This window comes from Pongo abelii, chromosome 12 (assembly GCF_028885655.2).
Source record: "Pongo abelii isolate AG06213 chromosome 12, NHGRI_mPonAbe1-v2.0_pri, whole genome shotgun sequence".
Lineage (NCBI taxonomy): Eukaryota > Metazoa > Chordata > Mammalia > Primates > Hominidae > Pongo > Pongo abelii.
This window is the reverse complement of record NC_071997.2, coordinates 40,740,147-40,757,438: the sequence shown is the minus strand read 5'-3', so window position 1 is coordinate 40,757,438 and position 17,292 is coordinate 40,740,147. Positions and strand designations below refer to the sequence as shown.

The 17,292-nt window shown below is 46.3% G+C and overlaps 1 protein-coding gene across 3 annotated transcripts in view; it reads right to left on the bottom strand.

Annotated features, from left to right (window-relative positions):
• Positions 1–17,292, bottom strand: part of ACOXL (acyl-CoA oxidase like) — a 390,431-nt gene that overhangs the window by 303,838 nt on the left and 69,301 nt on the right. For all 3 annotated transcript variants that reach the window (XM_054547920.1, XM_024242376.3, XM_054547921.2), the window contains 2 exons: positions 16,075–16,147; positions 12,392–12,524 (listed from right to left, as the gene is read on the bottom strand). In XM_054547920.1, coding sequence (XP_054403895.1) covers positions 12,392–12,524; positions 16,075–16,147 — 206 coding nt within the window. The remainder of the gene's footprint in view (positions 1–12,391; positions 12,525–16,074; positions 16,148–17,292) is intronic.

Sequence of the window (17,292 nt, the reverse complement as noted above, 5' to 3'; positions counted from 1 at the left end):
CTGGGACATCATTCTCACAACACTAATTAGACAAAGAAATGAGATATGCAAATATTTTTTAAAACTTGATTATGCAACACTCTTGCCAGATAAAAGTTAATTTAAAAAAACACAACTCATCAGGCTGACTCTGGAGCTAATGCCCATCACCCTAACTACCTGAGCTAGGATATCCCTGAAGAAAAATCAAACACAAGATGCAGGCTGCCCCATGACCCTGGAGACAGCTCAAATCCTTGGAATCTCTCAGGGGCCAGGTTGGCCCGAAGGTCAGAGGAAGCACAGTTACCCAAGCAAGAAGCACAGCAGAAGTTTCAAGAAATTGAAGATGCTGTACTTTGAGGCTCCAACATGTCCAGCATCCCTTCTCCAGTGCAGCCTCCAAATGAAGGGTCTTTCACAAGAAGGGTTCTGTGGGACCCTCAAGTCATTCCATAATCTTCAAGTCATTCCTCAAGTCATCCGAATTGGACACGGATGTGTACAATCCTGCACTGGCCCACACGAGGTGATTGCCTCGCCAAGCTGCCTCCCCTCACAGAGCCTCTGTTTTCTCAGTTGTGAAACTGGAATCCTGGTGGAGTTGCTGTGAGCACTGAATGAGAACACGCACACGGAACCTCAAGAGCCTGGCCCACGGGAGACCATCAGCACGTGGCAGCTCCCTTCTCTCCTCCTGGACCGCATTAGAACAAAGATGCTTGTGATGGGCTCGGTGCAGGGCTGAATTCAGTTCACAGACAGCTACTGAGGGCCCCCTGTGTGCCTCGCACTGTGTGAAGTTCCTGCCCTTTCATAGCTAAGGGAGAAGTAGGCAGACTGTTAACACCTGGGGCTGGAATAAGCCAGGCACTAAGAGCAGCCCCAAAGGCAGGAAGCTTTCCCAGGGAAGCAATATCCATGCCCAGGAAACAGGTGAGCAAGTGAGGAAGACAGGGACAGTCACGGGCAGAGGGGACAATCTGTGCTGAGCCCAGAGGTGACCAGGGTGGCCTGTTTGAGGAGCTACAACCGGGTCTGTATTGCTGGAGTATAAGATTCATTTCTCTCACCCGGATAGAATTCCCCTTAACCCAGTTCCTCTACACTTTAGGCCACAGCTGCTCTCTGAAGCTTTAATCCTATTACATGGCTGTCTTTAGAGAACAGGAGACCATCCCCGGACTGGTGTATCATCCACCCAGAATAGCACTCCAGTCACAATGACAATGTTATCAGACCCAGGAGACTCAGCCATGAGCAATCTGCAAGGGTGAGCCAAGGAGCAAGTAAGTACTGCAGGAAATAAAAACAGAACAGTCACTGCCCAAATACATGCCTGCCTCAACTGAAAATACCCTGGGGTGGACAAGTCCAGAAGATCTCCATATACACATTAGAAACAGAAAATGCTTGTTTTTCTTTTTCTAAAGATTCAATTCACGATTCCAGGGACAATAATACATTTAAATGCCACCAGATGACCCACACCCAATCTCCACAGAGCTGTGATCTGGACTGACTTATTCTCTACCAAATAAGCCTTCCCTTTGCCACTATATTTATTCATCTGTCTCTCTATCCATCCACCCACCCATACATCCATTCATCCATCCATCCATCCATCCATGCATCCATCATTTATCCATCTACCTATCCATTCATCCATCTGTCCATCCATCTATCCATCTGTCCACCCATACATCCATTTATTCACCCATCTATCCATCCATTCATCCATCCACCCACCCATCCATTCACCTACGCACCCATCTATCCATGCATCCACCTATTCATCTACCCATCCATCCCTCCATCCATCAATTAATCCATCTATTCATCCATTCATCCATCTATACATGCATTTTTCCATCCATTCATCCACTCAACCATCATCCATCCATCCATTCACTGAGTGCTCACTAAGTACCAGGCCCTGTTCACCCAGAGGTGACCAAGAAGACACAAGTTCTGTCTTCTTGAAGTTGACATTCCCAGTGACCAGCCTTGGAGATCAGGCACCCCAAGCAAGACTTTCTTACCCCTGAGTTTGCTGAGTGGCAAATAAATATAGTTCCACAAAAGCCCTTGGGCACCCCACTCAGGGCCAACCTTGCAGGCAGAGAATGCCTGCTCCTCAGTTTACCTCCTTCTGCTTCAGCCTCTCCAAATTCAGATCAAGCCTGACCCAGAGAGAAGTCCCTACGATGCAGGCAAGATTCTCCCCACTGCAAACCATGTAATAATCTGGAAAAGCCACATATCTTCACAGAAGCAGAGGACTGTGCTTCTTATTGTGGACATGGCAACACATACATTTTAAATATGAAAAACATCCCCTATTTCAAAGGTCCCTGTATTGAAGTTTCCAAGGCACCTCACTTGGATTTTGTACAAACTGAGAAATAAACCAACGAACATCAGAGGCCAAATTAATAAAATACAAATTAATAAAGGAGAATATGAAATAGATTTCATACAATGGACAAAATGATCAAGAAGTCTGAAGATATTACTACTATAGTGATTGATATGGTTTGGCCATGTTTCCACCCAAATCTTATCTTGAATTATAGTTCCCATAATTTCCACACGTTGTGAGAGGGACCCATTGGGAAGTAATTGAATCATAGGGGCAGTTACCCTCATGTTGCTGTTCTCATGATAGTGAGTGAGTTCTCACAAGATCTGATGGTTTTATAAGGGGCTTTTACCCCTTTTGCTCAGCACTTCTCCTTGCTGCAGCCATGTGAAGAAGGACACGTTTGCTTCCCCTTCCACCATGATTGTAAGTTTTCTGAGGCCTCCCCAGCCCCGCAGAACTGTGAGTCAATTAAAATTTTCCTTTACAAATTACCAAGTCTCGGGTATGTCTTTATTAGCAGCATGAGAACCGACTAATACAGTGATGAAGGCATATATTTTTTCTCCTAACAAGAAAAAACAAAGGCAATTAGAAATTCCAGGACAAACTAAAAACCTTAAAAAGTTACAATTACCAAACTATCAAGCAAACAAAAACATGATACAATTCTGAGTAATTTATAGAGTATAAGAAAAGTGATTCCATTTGACCTTGATGCTAGGAATATTGTTCAAATTGTAAAGATATTTTGACATTAGACTTCTAGAGAAGAAACATGATCCTCATATACTATGTGGTTCTACAGTGAACAATACTTCATAGCCCTGGCCTTAATAACACACAAACTTTTTAACAATAATACAGAAATCTATAACCCACAAATGTTCTACTAACCATTATTTTGCTTCTCTTCTTAGAGCCTGTGAGGGTTTTGTGGTGGCAAATTTAGATGGCCCAGTTCACTTTTTAAAATTTATCTAAGGAATTGTGAACTTTTTTTGGCTTACTAAATTTCATTATGGTAGGCAAAGGTATTCAAACTCGTTCCGTTAAACTAAGCTAAAAAATAAATCCATTGGACACACTTAATAACTGTTCATTCTAAATGGCCCTTTTCCCCATAAAAAGTCATCAATGAAAAGGCTGGATCAACTCATTTCCCCTCTTACTCCTGCTCCCAGCACACAGTGCTCAGAACCACAGTGACACACAGCTGTGAGGCAAAGTCGGCAGTGTCACTAAAAATTAAACCAGGCCTCAGGTCACAGTGGAGAAGGAGGCCTGGATTCTGGCCCAGCCACTAACCATTTAGCATCTACCAAATCCCAGTCTGAGTGAAATGTCCACATTTTCAATGTGGACAACAAATTTTTAAATCTTTGGTTTAGTTTGGTTAACCAAGGCAAATCCAACCATGCATAAGGTGTTCCAGGAACGCCAGTGAGCAGAGTTTATCCCAAGAACATCTGTCTTGAGGACTACAAAGCCACTCCAGCATTGGGTAAGGGCTGGACCCCAACACTGGAATACCAGAGTGTGAGGCCCAGAAAGCTCTGGGCAAACTGTTACATCCTCCTACATCTCAGGTTCCTCATCTGGAAAATGGGAATCAGGACAGCACTCAACTCACAGGGTTGCCCTGGTGACGAAATGCACAATTATATGTGAGGTGCTCAGAAAATTGTCCCTGAACAGGAAACACTCAATACAAATGAGTTACTATTTGACTGTGGCTTGAGCTGTTGTTGCCTTTCTCTATGGGAATCCACTACAGGATGGAACAAAGGAATGGAGCAATGAGATGTGGAGTGAGGGAAAAGGACAGTGACCTGTACAAGCACCTATGCTACATGGACTATCAAGTTTCAGGTGGAAAAGCTCCTAAGGACAGCAGGCCAGTTGTCAACCATCCATATCTGACCTTCCAGGTGGCACAGGCCATGCTTTTCCCCAGAGGTGGCTGAAAGGACTTCCATGGAGTGAAGCCTGGGAAGCTCCTCACAGCTGCAGCCTGGGCATCATTCTCCCGGTAGTAGATGAGCTGGCAGCTGGTGCCAAGGAAGGCAAGCCTCTCCCAAGCAGAGGCCAGGCTGGGAGCACTGGGAAGCAGTCACAATTGTGGCAGCATCACACCGCCCCTCACAGCTGCCACTGCCACAACCCAAGGTTTGAGGAGGCGGGGGTTTCCTACAATGCCTGTGTAGCCTCTGATGACTTACTTAAAGGGAGTTCTGTTCCTTGAAATGTCACAGCCACAAACATCTAACATTCATGGGCCACATCACATGGGGAGAGATGCCCAAGGACTTTCCTCTCCTGTAGCAGAGAAAAACTCCTTACCCCACCAAGAGCTTTCTGGCTACCCATCTGTGAATGTGACCCAGATACTCTACTCATTGGGGAAGGGCTGGATGCCAGCTCCTAGGTCTTTGTGCCAGAGACCCAGAGGCCTTATTTGGAAAAGCTTCCATAAAGGACATGTACTGGACTCTGACCATAAAAACCCCACAACTGTCTCTGTATGGCATGTTACTCTCAGTACCCGCTGCCACTTGTCCCCTCCTGCCAGTGTTAACCACAGAGGCTCCACACAGCACCGTAGTGTTTCAGTTACCTGGATGCACCATGAGTCCCCAGAGGGCACACACCTGCTCCAGGTCATCTCTGTCACCTCCTAGCACGATTCACAGTGCTGAGAGGAAGGCGTACAACACGTCTTCATGGAACTGAAGCAAATTCAAAATGGAAATTCTTTCAAATATCCATTTCAGATACACATGTCCTGTGCTACTTACTATCTCTGGCTGCACTTCTCTCTAGCTCTTCGGTCTTTGAGGAAAAGGGCAGCAGATGTATCTTTTAAGGAGAAACGTTTATGAATGGAGCTGGAGGCCATTATCCTCAGCAAACTAACACAGAAACAGAAAACCAAATACGGTATGTTCTCATCTATAGTGGGAGCTAAATGATGAGAACTTATGAACACAAAGAAGGAAACAACAGACACTGGGGTCTACTTGAGGAGGGAGCTGGGAGGAGGGAGAGGAGCAGAAAAGATAACTATTGGGTACTGGGCTTAATACTTGGGTGATGAAATAATCTGTACAACAAACCACCATAACATGAGTTTACCTATGTAACAAACCTTCTCATGTACTCCCCAACCTAAAATAAAAGGTTACGAAAAGGACAAATGTTTAAATTTCAGTTGTTAAATATGTAAACAACTGCTATAGAAAACCAAAAAACATTATTTAACCATTTTATACCCATTCAAAATGCTGCAAACATATGTTTTTAAAGAGGTTTATGAGTCAAATTATATCCTGAAGAGTTGTCAAAATAACTCTACATCCTATTTACAATCTTGGTCTTGAGTCCAACAATTACTCAGCTCATGCATCCTTCTTCTTATGTTGACACTTTTTAAAAATCAACACTGATGCCTGATGAGAAGCTAAATAAACTGATGACAAGAGCAAAAATCTCCCCACTTCTTACATACGAAAGTAAACGCAAAGAAAACAGAACGTGCAGGTCATTATTGGTATTTGCTGCCCTCTGGTGGTCAATTCCGGGAAGTTTCCACACCAGGAAACAATCTGTGTATTTCACAGATGGCCTCTCTGAGGATCACTCAGGCTAAAGCCTTCATCCCACGGGACTTCCCCAGCAACCAAGCAGGTCCTGCTTCTCTCCTCGCCACATCTCTGTGTGTGTGTGTGTGTGTGTGTGTGTGTGTGTGTGTGTGTGTGTGTGTGTGTGTGTGTGTGTGTGTGTGTGTGTGTGTGTGTGTGTGTGCAAAAAAAACAAAAAGGATAACATCAGTCTGAGCAGAACAGGATGAGCAATGTGACCCCGCCTCCTCTAAGCACACACAACGTGCCTGAAAAGGCATAAAACTGCAGCAGATGAGCTGTGCTTTCAACTCCCCAACACCATGTTCCATCTGAGCAGATGAGTGAGGCTGGCCACATCACAAAAGTGTCAACAGAATGAGCATCAGTCAGCTTTGCCTTATTAATATCAGGGAAACACACTCCTGTGACCACCACACATTTTCAGGACATTAAAGAGCCCATAGCCTCCCCTTCCATCACCCTCTGTTACGCCACACTGTCTGTGGAGGCAGAGGTCCCACTGTGCTCAACATCAGAGGGTTTCCGTTCCCACCAACCCCATGCAACTCAGCTCCCACACTGAGCCCCCCGTGCAAGACCTACGGAGACATTCCTTACTCTGCCCTTTGCTGCTGAAGGAAGGACAGGCTCTGAGGATGGTGAATGCCTCTGTCCTTTCCTTGCACACTCCTGCCTGGGGAATTTCTGTGAAGTGTGGTGTCCATCAGGTAGGCGAATGGTTTTCTCTAGGACATTCCATAACTCCCTGATATGCTTTGGCTGTGTTCCCACCCAAATCTCATCTTGAATTGTAGTTCTCAAAATCTCCACATGTCATGGGAGGGACCCGGTGAAGATAATTAAATCATGGGGACAGTTTCCCCCATCTTGTTCTTGTGATAGTGGGTAAGTCTCATGAAATCTGATGGTTTTATAAGGGGGCTTTTCCCCTTTTCGCTGAGCACTTCTCCTTGCTGCTGCCATGTGGAGAAGGATGTGTCTGCTTCCCCTTCTGCCATGACTGTAAGTTTCCTGAGGCCTCCCCAGCCATGCGGAACTTTGAGTCAATTAAACATCTTTTCTTTATAAATTAACCAGTGTCAGGTATGTCTTTATTAGCAGTGTGAGAATGGACTAATACACTCCCCATTAACTACTAAATTATACATGAGCTGATTACTCTTGTGTTCAGAGTCTTTGTAGTGGGATGGGTGGGATGAATGGATTATTGGGTGGATAAATGATGATGGATGGATGGATGGATGATGGATGGGTGGACGATGGATGGGTGGATGATGGATGGATGAATAGATGATGGATGAATGATGAATGGATGATGGATGGGTGGATGGATGGGTGGTGGGTGAATGGGTGAGTGGGTGGATAGGTGGATGGACACAGACGGACAGGTGGTTGAACAGGTGGGTGGATGAATAGGCAATAGATGGAAGGAAGGTTAGAAGAGTAAAATGATTTCCATGACATGTAGGGCTCTACTAGGCCTTGCAGAGACTAAATAAAAATACACAATCCCTGCCCACTAAAGGTTGTGTTAGTAATGATACAAAATGAGATTAATCTGTGACAAGAACAGATGAACACAAAGTGATTCCAGAAGATAATAAAAGTAAGTGACCTCCAAGCAAAAAGAAAACACACAAAGGCCTGATCGTGTTACAGCAATAGCCACAAACATTGAGATTATTAATGTGAGGAGGCCGAGTAACCTTCTGCTCAGGAGGAAGTGTCATGGCACCTGGTTTGTGGCCATTAGGACAGATAGAATGTCACACTCTGACACCTGTTGATCTGCCCCAGCCCCAGCCAGTAGCTGAAGCACACAGGCAGAGTGGTGGAGAACTGGATGACCAGGAGCCAGACACCCTGGTGAGGACATCGACACCAGGACCTCTCTGGAGCTGTGTCAGAGATTGGGTGAAGGGGCAGCCCCAAGCAAGACCTCACAGCAGCGGCAGCATGCAGCCTGCTGAGCTCACCTAACACAGCACAGGCCCACAGAGCCACACCACAACTCCATGTGCAGCAAGAAGGGCCCACAATGGCCACTGACCAACCCCAGCTGGCTCTCAAGGGGACTCAGATGCACTCAACCTCCTTTTCATTGCTCAAATCTTCCATGAACCCTTGCAGTCAGAAGGTCACGAAAGGGTTCCTCAAGGACGCAATAACCTATTTCAAACCCCCATCAACAACAGGGAGACACTTTCCCATGCCTTGCTGAGACCCTTCACTCACACCCAACAATGCACACTGTAGGAAAAGATTGTGTGTCTATCACCGGTTCTGAGAATCCCCTGAAGCCAGTTTCTTCCCTTTGCTCTCCCTGAAGCTCCTGGTGCTGGGAAAAGCTACCACCATCTCACATGATGCACCCTGTACAACTTGGAGATGGTCGTTCAGGTTCTCAGGACTGGCTGAGTTGTCTGCCACCCAGCACCACGTGCCTGAAAAGACAGCCCAGAATGCTGGTTGCACTCAGCATGCAGCCCCGCAGCTCAGCTGCTGTATGTGACTCTGCAGCCCCAGCCCTGGGCACCACCAGGGCCACACTGCCAAGTGTAGGTGAGCACGACCCCAGTGCCTGCTTACAGCACAATGCACAAGTGCGTACACGTGAAGCACATACTATGGGGAGCAGTGTCTGGGACAGAGAGGAAGAAAGAAAGAAGACTCCTGGTTCTGGACAGAAGGGCCACGTGGAGTTAGATCAAAGAGGCAGCAACATCCTCCTTCCCACGCAACGTGGACCCGGCAGTGGGAGCTGGTATGTGGGAGCACAAGAACCAACATGCACTGAGGGCTACCCTCTGCTAAGAGCTATGCCAGGGGCTTCGGATGTGAATCCTGATTCAGACCTCATTCACTCTTTCCACTCCTATTTGCTGTTTGTCTACTATGTGCCCAGCCCTGTGTGTGAAGCTGAACACACAGCAGCGGATGAGGGTGGCAGGGCCCCGGCTGCATGGAGCTTTTAGGCTAGTGAAGGAGACACAACCCACCTATTGCACATGAGTTGTTACACTCATGAGTTGTAATACATGCTGCAAGTGGGGAGTCCAGTGCCTTGGGAACAGGTGACAGAGGAACCACATGCAGGCTGAGGCCCTTCCGAAGAGGGGACAGTCATACAAGCTCTGAAATGTACATGAAAATAACCCATGCAAAAGGGGGGCATCCCCAGCCGGACGGTAGCACGTGTGAGCCCCCTCCCACAGTGGCACAGGCGAGAGACGGAAATGAGGCCAGAGGGACAGAGGCCAATGGAGAGAGGGGTTACAGTGACGGGTCATGAAGGATCCTGGATACAGGAACAGAACTTGGGCCTTGATCCTGGGGACCCAGAGGGTGACAAGTGGACTGAGACAGTGCTGATATTTCACAACCACATCCATGTGTTCTGTGTAGGGGTCTCAAGGAGCAGAGCGCATGGCAGCAGTGTCACCCAGGAACCCGGAAATGCAGATTCTCCACCCCACCCCAGAGCTGCAGAATCACACATCCTGGGGGTGGGACCTAGCTACTGTGCAGCACCTAATTTACAAGATGAGCTTGTCTTAGCTAAAATATTTACCTCTGTGCAAAATCAACCCGAGAGAATGGCAGACCTCATTTACATTTCTCACTCTTTCAGCTGCCCAGCTTCCTCCTCCTTCTGAAAAGGTTTCCCAGCCTCCCGGCACAGGCTGCAGAGGTCTCCCAAGCCCCCACTCCCTCCCCTCCCAAACACATTTGCTTCCTTTTCCTCGTGTTCTTGGTAATCACTTAATTTGGTCTGGCATTTCTGACACAAATTAGATGATGGTTAATATGGCAAGGCTTTAAGAGAAAACCTGAAAGTTCCGAGGAATGCCATGGAAATGAAAGACAACCATGAAAAATATGACATTTGGGCAAAGTTTAAAATGACTAGGCACGCTCAGCCTTGAGTGAATGTCACTGTGGAGCCGCAGTGACAGTTTTCTAATACACAAGGAATGCACGTAGGAGAAACGGATCCATTTTTCCACTCATCAGCAAGAGCAGAAGGAGAAGGACCATCTTAGGTTTCAGCCGGGAAAACATATGTCATTTGTTTGAGCCATAGGAGAGGAAGAGCTGCCAAGAGGGCTGGTGAGATCATCCTCGCCAGACACACTGGAGATGAGATCACAGAGGCCCGGGTCGCTGTCCGGCAGGGTGCCTGGACCCTGCTGGGCTCTGTGCGGGGTCTTCCCACTGCCTGACAATCCCATTGCCTGGCAAGGTCTGGATGCGCAGGGCAGGTGCTAATTCCGGGTTACTATGGTTTGCTTCAGACACCTGGGAATTCAAAGGACACTATGCATCTCTGCAAAACACTGCATATTGCCTTGTTACTTGGAGGCAAGGGTACCCGGCATTTGTTTCATGGGAATGCCCATGTCTTCCTTTCCCTTAGCCAACTCCCGTCTTCCCAGTAACAGCAGCAGCAGCAGCAACAACAACAACAACAACAACCATCACACAAATAACAGCTGTGAGCTATGGAGCATTGCTCTCGGCCAGCGCTACACACACCCTTCACCCATGGCTCACCACCATCCTAAGACCCATTTCACAGATGAAGAAACTGAGCCCTAGAGAGCGCTATGGCCTTTTCACGGCCCCACTGCTGGTCATGGGCAGGATGAGGCCTGAGCCCAGGGCTTTCCTGCCCGTGATCATGATCACGTCTCCGTGTTGCCAGGAATGAAGTCTGCACATCAGACAACCAATAAAGGAACCGATGCAAATGTGGCCCCCAAGACCCTCTTGGGCCTGGCAGGGGCTGGTCCATGATCATATCCAGTAGAATGGAGAACAGGAACCTTTTAGGAATCACCCACTCTGGCTCCTCTCCCTGAGACACCACCCCCACCCCGCTCCAGATCTGGTGATATTTAAAACCAAGGCCCTCCTGGAAGGCTCCCACCTCTGCCTGGTCTGGTCTGCACCACCCCACGCCTTGCCCCACACAACCCCACTGTGGACCTCAATGAGCCTGCAAGGCTGCTGGTGGCGTGGATGTCCTTCACACATCGTTACCCCATCAAAACCAGCAAGAGTGCAGCGTTTCCCAGGAGCCTGCCTGGCCGCTGACCACCATGCGTTTTTTATATGCACCCAGCACTGTCCTCAGAGGGCCCCTGAGTCAGGACGGTCTGCAGGCTACTGCAATTAGAGGAGATATTGTGCAGAGACTGCTATCACGGCTTCAGCTAACCCTGCATCCGATGTTTAACCAATCTTCCCTTTCATGCAATCCTAGGCTCGTCTGGCTTTTCTATTTTTGCCTCTCTCTGGAGTCCTGAGGATGGCTGAAATGGCTTCTGTTGCAGACCTCAGGAACCAGTTTTCCTCGGCATTCTGATGCTGTCTGTGCTGGCGCCTTCACCACAAGGCTTTCTGGGGCCTCATTCAATATCAGACAGTTCAGCCAAGGGACCTGAGCCCCTCCTGACGTGGGACTTCAGACCTGAACACCCACCCGGCCCCACTGGAAGAACCACCACAAAACAAGCACAGGAACTGGGGTGCACGGGCGGGCGTGAGGCCAGGCTGAGTACGCATGTTGATGGCCACAGCTGTGCCCCCTCACAGGAAGCACCATAAGGGGAAGCCCGGGTCAGGACAGGCCATCTGTGAAGTGTGGCCAACCCCGAAGCAAGTAAAGAAGGGCTTTCCTGCTATTCAGACGACTCCGGACTGATGTCAGGCCTGGAGTCAAGTGAATGAAATTTATTCCTTCTTGACGGAAAAGCTGGACTCAAGCCCCAGATGTATATTCTTGGGGAGACTTAATTTTTCTTCTAGCTTCACCAAGCTCAGTGGAGCTTAAAGCAGGCTTTTCCTTCATGCAAAGAGACAGAGAAGGCCCAGAGAACAAAGTAGCCTGGGGCCCTCTGTCCAAACCAATACAAGGGAGAGTCAGGGCAGAGAGGCAGAGATGGCTCCTGGAGGTCCGGCCTCATGGCCTCCAGACTGTGATGGAGAACATTACACCCTATGCAGACACATGAGGATCAACAATCCCAGGTGAATTCAGCCAAGACATGCCGACCTTTGCCCATATGGGCCAACCCTTAGCTGCTTCTCCAGCAGATGTGTTTGCTCTGAACATCCCGTTCTCCCTGGTCATCACTCCTGGCTCTATTACCACAATGCCTGTGCTCCACCCCCATGATTAGCAGCACACATCTGGGATGTAGATGGGTGGGATCCCCTCTTAAGAAGGGTGGAGAAATGTTCCCTGTGGATGGCCACCTGGCACTCCCCAGCATCTAACCGGGAACCCTGGCCATATTATACCAACTGTGGCTCGAGAAGCTCAGCTCCTGAAATTGTTACTCATCCCTGAGCCATCAGAGAATTCACAGTAGATAATTAAATTAAAATCAGAGTCAATTACCTTCATGGCACCCATAGCTTGGAAAGCCACAGCTAATCTCGAAGGGGTCAGTGCTGCCAGCATGGCATTGAATCTTGCACTCTTGTTCCTAATAGGCGAATGGTACTGTCCATCTGGAGCCACGGAACCAAACCTGTGGAAAAGAGAGGTGGGGTTTCACAAAAAAGCAGGACATAGCACCACCAGAAATGAAGTCAGGTGGCTCCCATGTGCACACACAGGGAAGCATTCGGATTTCCCCATCGTGGAACTTCCCCCTTGAGACAGAGAGCAGATAAGGGCAGGGGGAGTCCCTCTCCAAGAGATGCTGAGAAAGGCTTGACTCATGGGAGGTAGTGGTTTCCTGAGACATTAAACCAGCACCGGAGCCTGACTGTGCAGACCGCACACTGACCCACTTTTTAAAAACTGAGATATAATTCACATGCCATAAAATTCATCCCTTCAAAGTGTACAATTTGATGGATTTGAGTATAGTCACGAAATTGTACAACCATCACCATGATCCTATTCCAAATCATTTCACCACCCCAAAAAGAAACCCCACCCCACTAGCAGTCCCTCCCCATACTCCCCTCCCTCCAGTCCCTGGCAACCATTCACCTACTTTCTCTCTCTATGGTGCCTGTTCTGGGAAAAAATTCACATAGATGGAATCATATCATATGTGGTCTTTATGTCTGGCTTCTTTCACTTGCATAATGTTTTCAGGGTTCACCTGTGTTGTAGCACGTGTCAGTACTTCATTTCTTTTCATGGTTGAATAGTATTCCATTGTATGGATATACCACGTTTTATTTCCTGTTTCCTCAGTTGATGGATATTTGGATTATTTTCCCCTTTTTGCTATTGTGAATAATTATGCTATGGACATTTGTGTATAATTTCCTGTGTGGATACAGGTTTGCATTTCTCTTGTAGACAATGTTTTCACACATACCTAGGAGTAGAATTGCTGGGTCATAAGATGATAACTTTACGCTTTTGAGGAATGGCCAAACTGATTTCCTAGTTGGTGCCACCATTTTGCAGCCCCACCAGCAATGTATAACAAACAGTCCTAACTTCTCTACATCCTCCCCAACACTTGTTATTGTCTGTCCCTTTAATAAGGGACATCAGTTGGGTGTGGTGACTTATGCCTGTAATCCTAGCACTTTGGGAGGCTGAGGTGGGAGGATCATCCGAAGTCAGGATTTCAAGACCAGCCTGGTCAACATGGCAAAACCCCATCTCTACTAAAAACACAAAAATGAGCCAGGCATGGTGGCGCATGCCTGTAATCCCAGGTACTCAGGAGGTTGAGGCAAAAGAATCACTTGAACCCGGGAGGCAGAGGTTGCAGAGAGCCGAGATTACACCACTGCACTTCAGCCTGGGCGACAGAGCAAGACTCCATTTCAAAAAAATAAAATAAAAAGACATCCTAGTAGGTGCAGAGTGGTATTCGCGGTGGTTTTGATTCGTATCTTCCTAATGGCAATGACATTGAGCATCTTTTCACATGCTTAGCAGTCATTTGTAAATCTTTAGTGAAACATCTCTTCAGATTTTTGCTCATTTTAAAATTGGGTTGTCTTTTTATTCTTGAGCTTTAATAGTTATTTCTATATTCTGGATACTATACCCTTATGATATTAACATATATGACTTACAAATATTTTCTCCCACTCTGTAGGTTTTCACTTTATTCATAGTGTTCTTTGATGTGAAGTTTTTTATAACTTTGATGAAGTCCAATTTATCTATTTTTTCTTTGGTTAGTTGTGCTTTTGGTGCCACGTCTAATAGACTGCTTAAACCCAGGTCACAAAAATTCACACCTGTGTTTTCTTCTAAGAGTTGTGTAGTTTTAGCTCTTACATTTAGGTCTGTGATCCATTTTGAGTTGATTTTCGTATACGGTAGGAAGTAAAGGTCCAACTTCATTCATGCTTTTGCACGTGGCTATCTAGTTTGTCCCAGCACCATTTGTCAAAAAGACTATTCTTTCCCCATTGAATTGTCTTGGCTCTGCAGTGGAATATTAATTGATTGCAACTGTAAGGATTTATTTCTAGACTCTTCATTATATTCCATTGTACATGTATCTATCCTTATGCAAATACCACACTGTCTTGATTACTTTGTAGTAAGTTTTCAAATCACAGGTATAAGTCCTCCTACTTTGTTCTTCTTTATCAAGATTGTTTTGGCTATTCTAAGTTTCCTGCATTTCCATATGAATACTGGTGGTCCTGAGGGGGCCTGGGGGACTTTAGCACCCACCAGGATAACTGTGAAGATGCTTTTATTGTTTCCATTTTATTTCCTATCAATTCACAGGAGGCAAATGTTAAGCGGAATTTGGTCCATTTTAAGTTTTTTTCTTTTTCTTTTTGCTTTATTTTGTTAATTGACATATAATAATTGTACATATTGATGGAATACAGTGTGATGTTTTGATACATGTATATATTGCATAATAATAAAATCAGGGTAATTGGCATATTCATCCTCTGAAGCATTTATCAATTTTTTGGAATGAGGACATTCAAAACTTGTAACTATTTTGAAATATACAACATATGATTGTTAACTATATCACCCTGTGCAATATCACACCAGAACTTATTTCTTCAATACAACTATAACAGTATCCATTGACCAACCTCTCCCCATTCCCTCCTCCTCCCTACCTTTCCCAGCCCCTGGTAACCACTATTCTATCCTCTACTTCCTCATCCCTCCATTTTTTTTTAACTTTTATTTTAAGTTCAGGGGTACAAGTACAGGTTTGTTACATAGGTAAACTTGTGTCATGGGGGTTTGTCATACCAATCATTTTTAAGGTTTTTTCCCATACAATTTTCTTAAGCTTTTGGCATCCACTACATTTATCTGCTGGCAGCAAAAAGAAGTAAAGCATTCAAGGGAAATCCATAGGGAGGCAGGAAAACAGCTGGTTGTGTGCACCCTGATTGCTGGCTTTGTCACAGATTCAACATGACTATGGCTCAGGATCTTTACTGGATGTGTGAAATGCTGCTGAGAAAATTAAAAGTAATTGGTGTTTCTCAGCTTCTGTGAAAAGCATCACTAACCCCTAGAGCTCCACCCCCAGAACACACCTGGGAAGCTGAAAGATGGTGCCTTATCCCCTGCCACTCACAAAGGAAGCAATAGCACCCATCTGTTTATAAAAGGGGGAAAAAGGAAAAAAACTAAATGCCCAACAATAAGAAATTGATTATATAACTTATAAACCATTTATTTAACAGTCTATTATAGTGAGATTAAAGATGATAATGCATGTGTGTGCTTAGCATTACATAAAAACATTTGCTATATAATGATAAATGGGAATTACAGGTTATTTTGAACACAGAATCTAGAAGTGGATCTCGCTTAGTAAAAATCTGACACCTCTCTCTCTTTAGATATATGGGCATAGAGGAAAGTCTGGAAAGATGTATACTGAAGTGTAACAGTCATTATGCCTGGACAACAGCATGCTGAATAATTTTACTTTTTTTTTTCTATCTGCAGAAGTATCTTTTCCAATTAGTTGTCAACAAACCTGTAGGGGTGGTTAGGGGAAGACTGCCTAGACACACAGCCCATGAGACCCAAGAACCAAGCCAACTTTGGAGAGCCGTGAGATCATCTGCACCATTGACCTGAGTTAAGGAGAAACTACTCACTTATCCAGCAGGTTCTCCCTGGGTATCCGAACCTTGTCACATATTAAAATCCCATTGTCCACACCATGCAGACCTGGCAAGAACAGAAAGGGGGAATGGATGCAGCATCAGAAGTATTTTCCCTGCTACTTCCCAGGCCTGTCGCCACTAAAATACAAAGCCCCTGATTTTACTTCCAGAATTGTTGGTGCTTTTTCCTTGACGGTGGACATGGGGATGTTGTCTGTTGTTTCCTTGATGAGCTGTGCCTGCTTCTTCCACCAGCCTAGCCCCTTCCTCCCTAGCGAGAGTGGAGGAGAATGGACTCTCCTTCTGTGCAGCCTGCATGTGCATGCTTTGGGCATGTAGTGGATGCACACCTACCTCCAGAGCAGTGACTGTGATTAAGAAAGGGAGAGTTCTAAGCAACTGCAATAATGGGAAGCTGAAGACAGAGGCGGGGAAGCAGGCTTGCTCTCCCCAGGAATGCAGTGCTCAAATCCCTCCTCCTTCCCAGTGCTCTCTCGTCTGCACACAGAGCAAACTGTTGACAGCAAATGCCCACAAGACAAGGGAAAATAACCACAAGGACAGCAGGAAGTGGGGGAAGCAGTGCGGAGTGGGGAGGGGTGGTCCTGAAATCTGGCAGACACATTTCCTAAAGACACCTACCAGAGTCTGGGGTCTTCTCTTTGTGAAAACTTAGATTTAATCAGGGGAAAACAATCTGTCTTTAGTAAATGTCTTTATTTAGAACTTCACCCCTTAACAAGGACACACTTGCATTTAGCAGCTTACAAGGGCACCAGAGCAGACTTTGTGCCATTGCCAGTGTTTTCAATGTCTGGCACGACTTCACAGAGCTCAGTCTACCCCTCTGCTCTCAGCAACATTTGACATGCAAGGAACTTTCAAGGAGCCCAGCCCAGCCAGGGCCTCGGTCACCCCCGGGAGACAGATCTAAAACCTTCACAAACCCACCTGCAGCCATGCCTGCAGCTGTGGCAGTGGACAGTAAACACTAAGGAGCCAGGATGGACTGTCCCCTCACCAAAGGATGGGCCACTTCTTCCCCCTTCTCTTCCTGCTCTTCCTTTTTTCTTCTCTCCCAGTCTCCCTTCCTTGGCTTGGCATGATCTTGGCCATGAGTGGTCACTGGAGCATACAGGCATGTCCTGATCTCACCAAATGTTATGGGTTAAATTGTGTCCTCCCCACAAAAAAAAAAAAAAAAAAAAA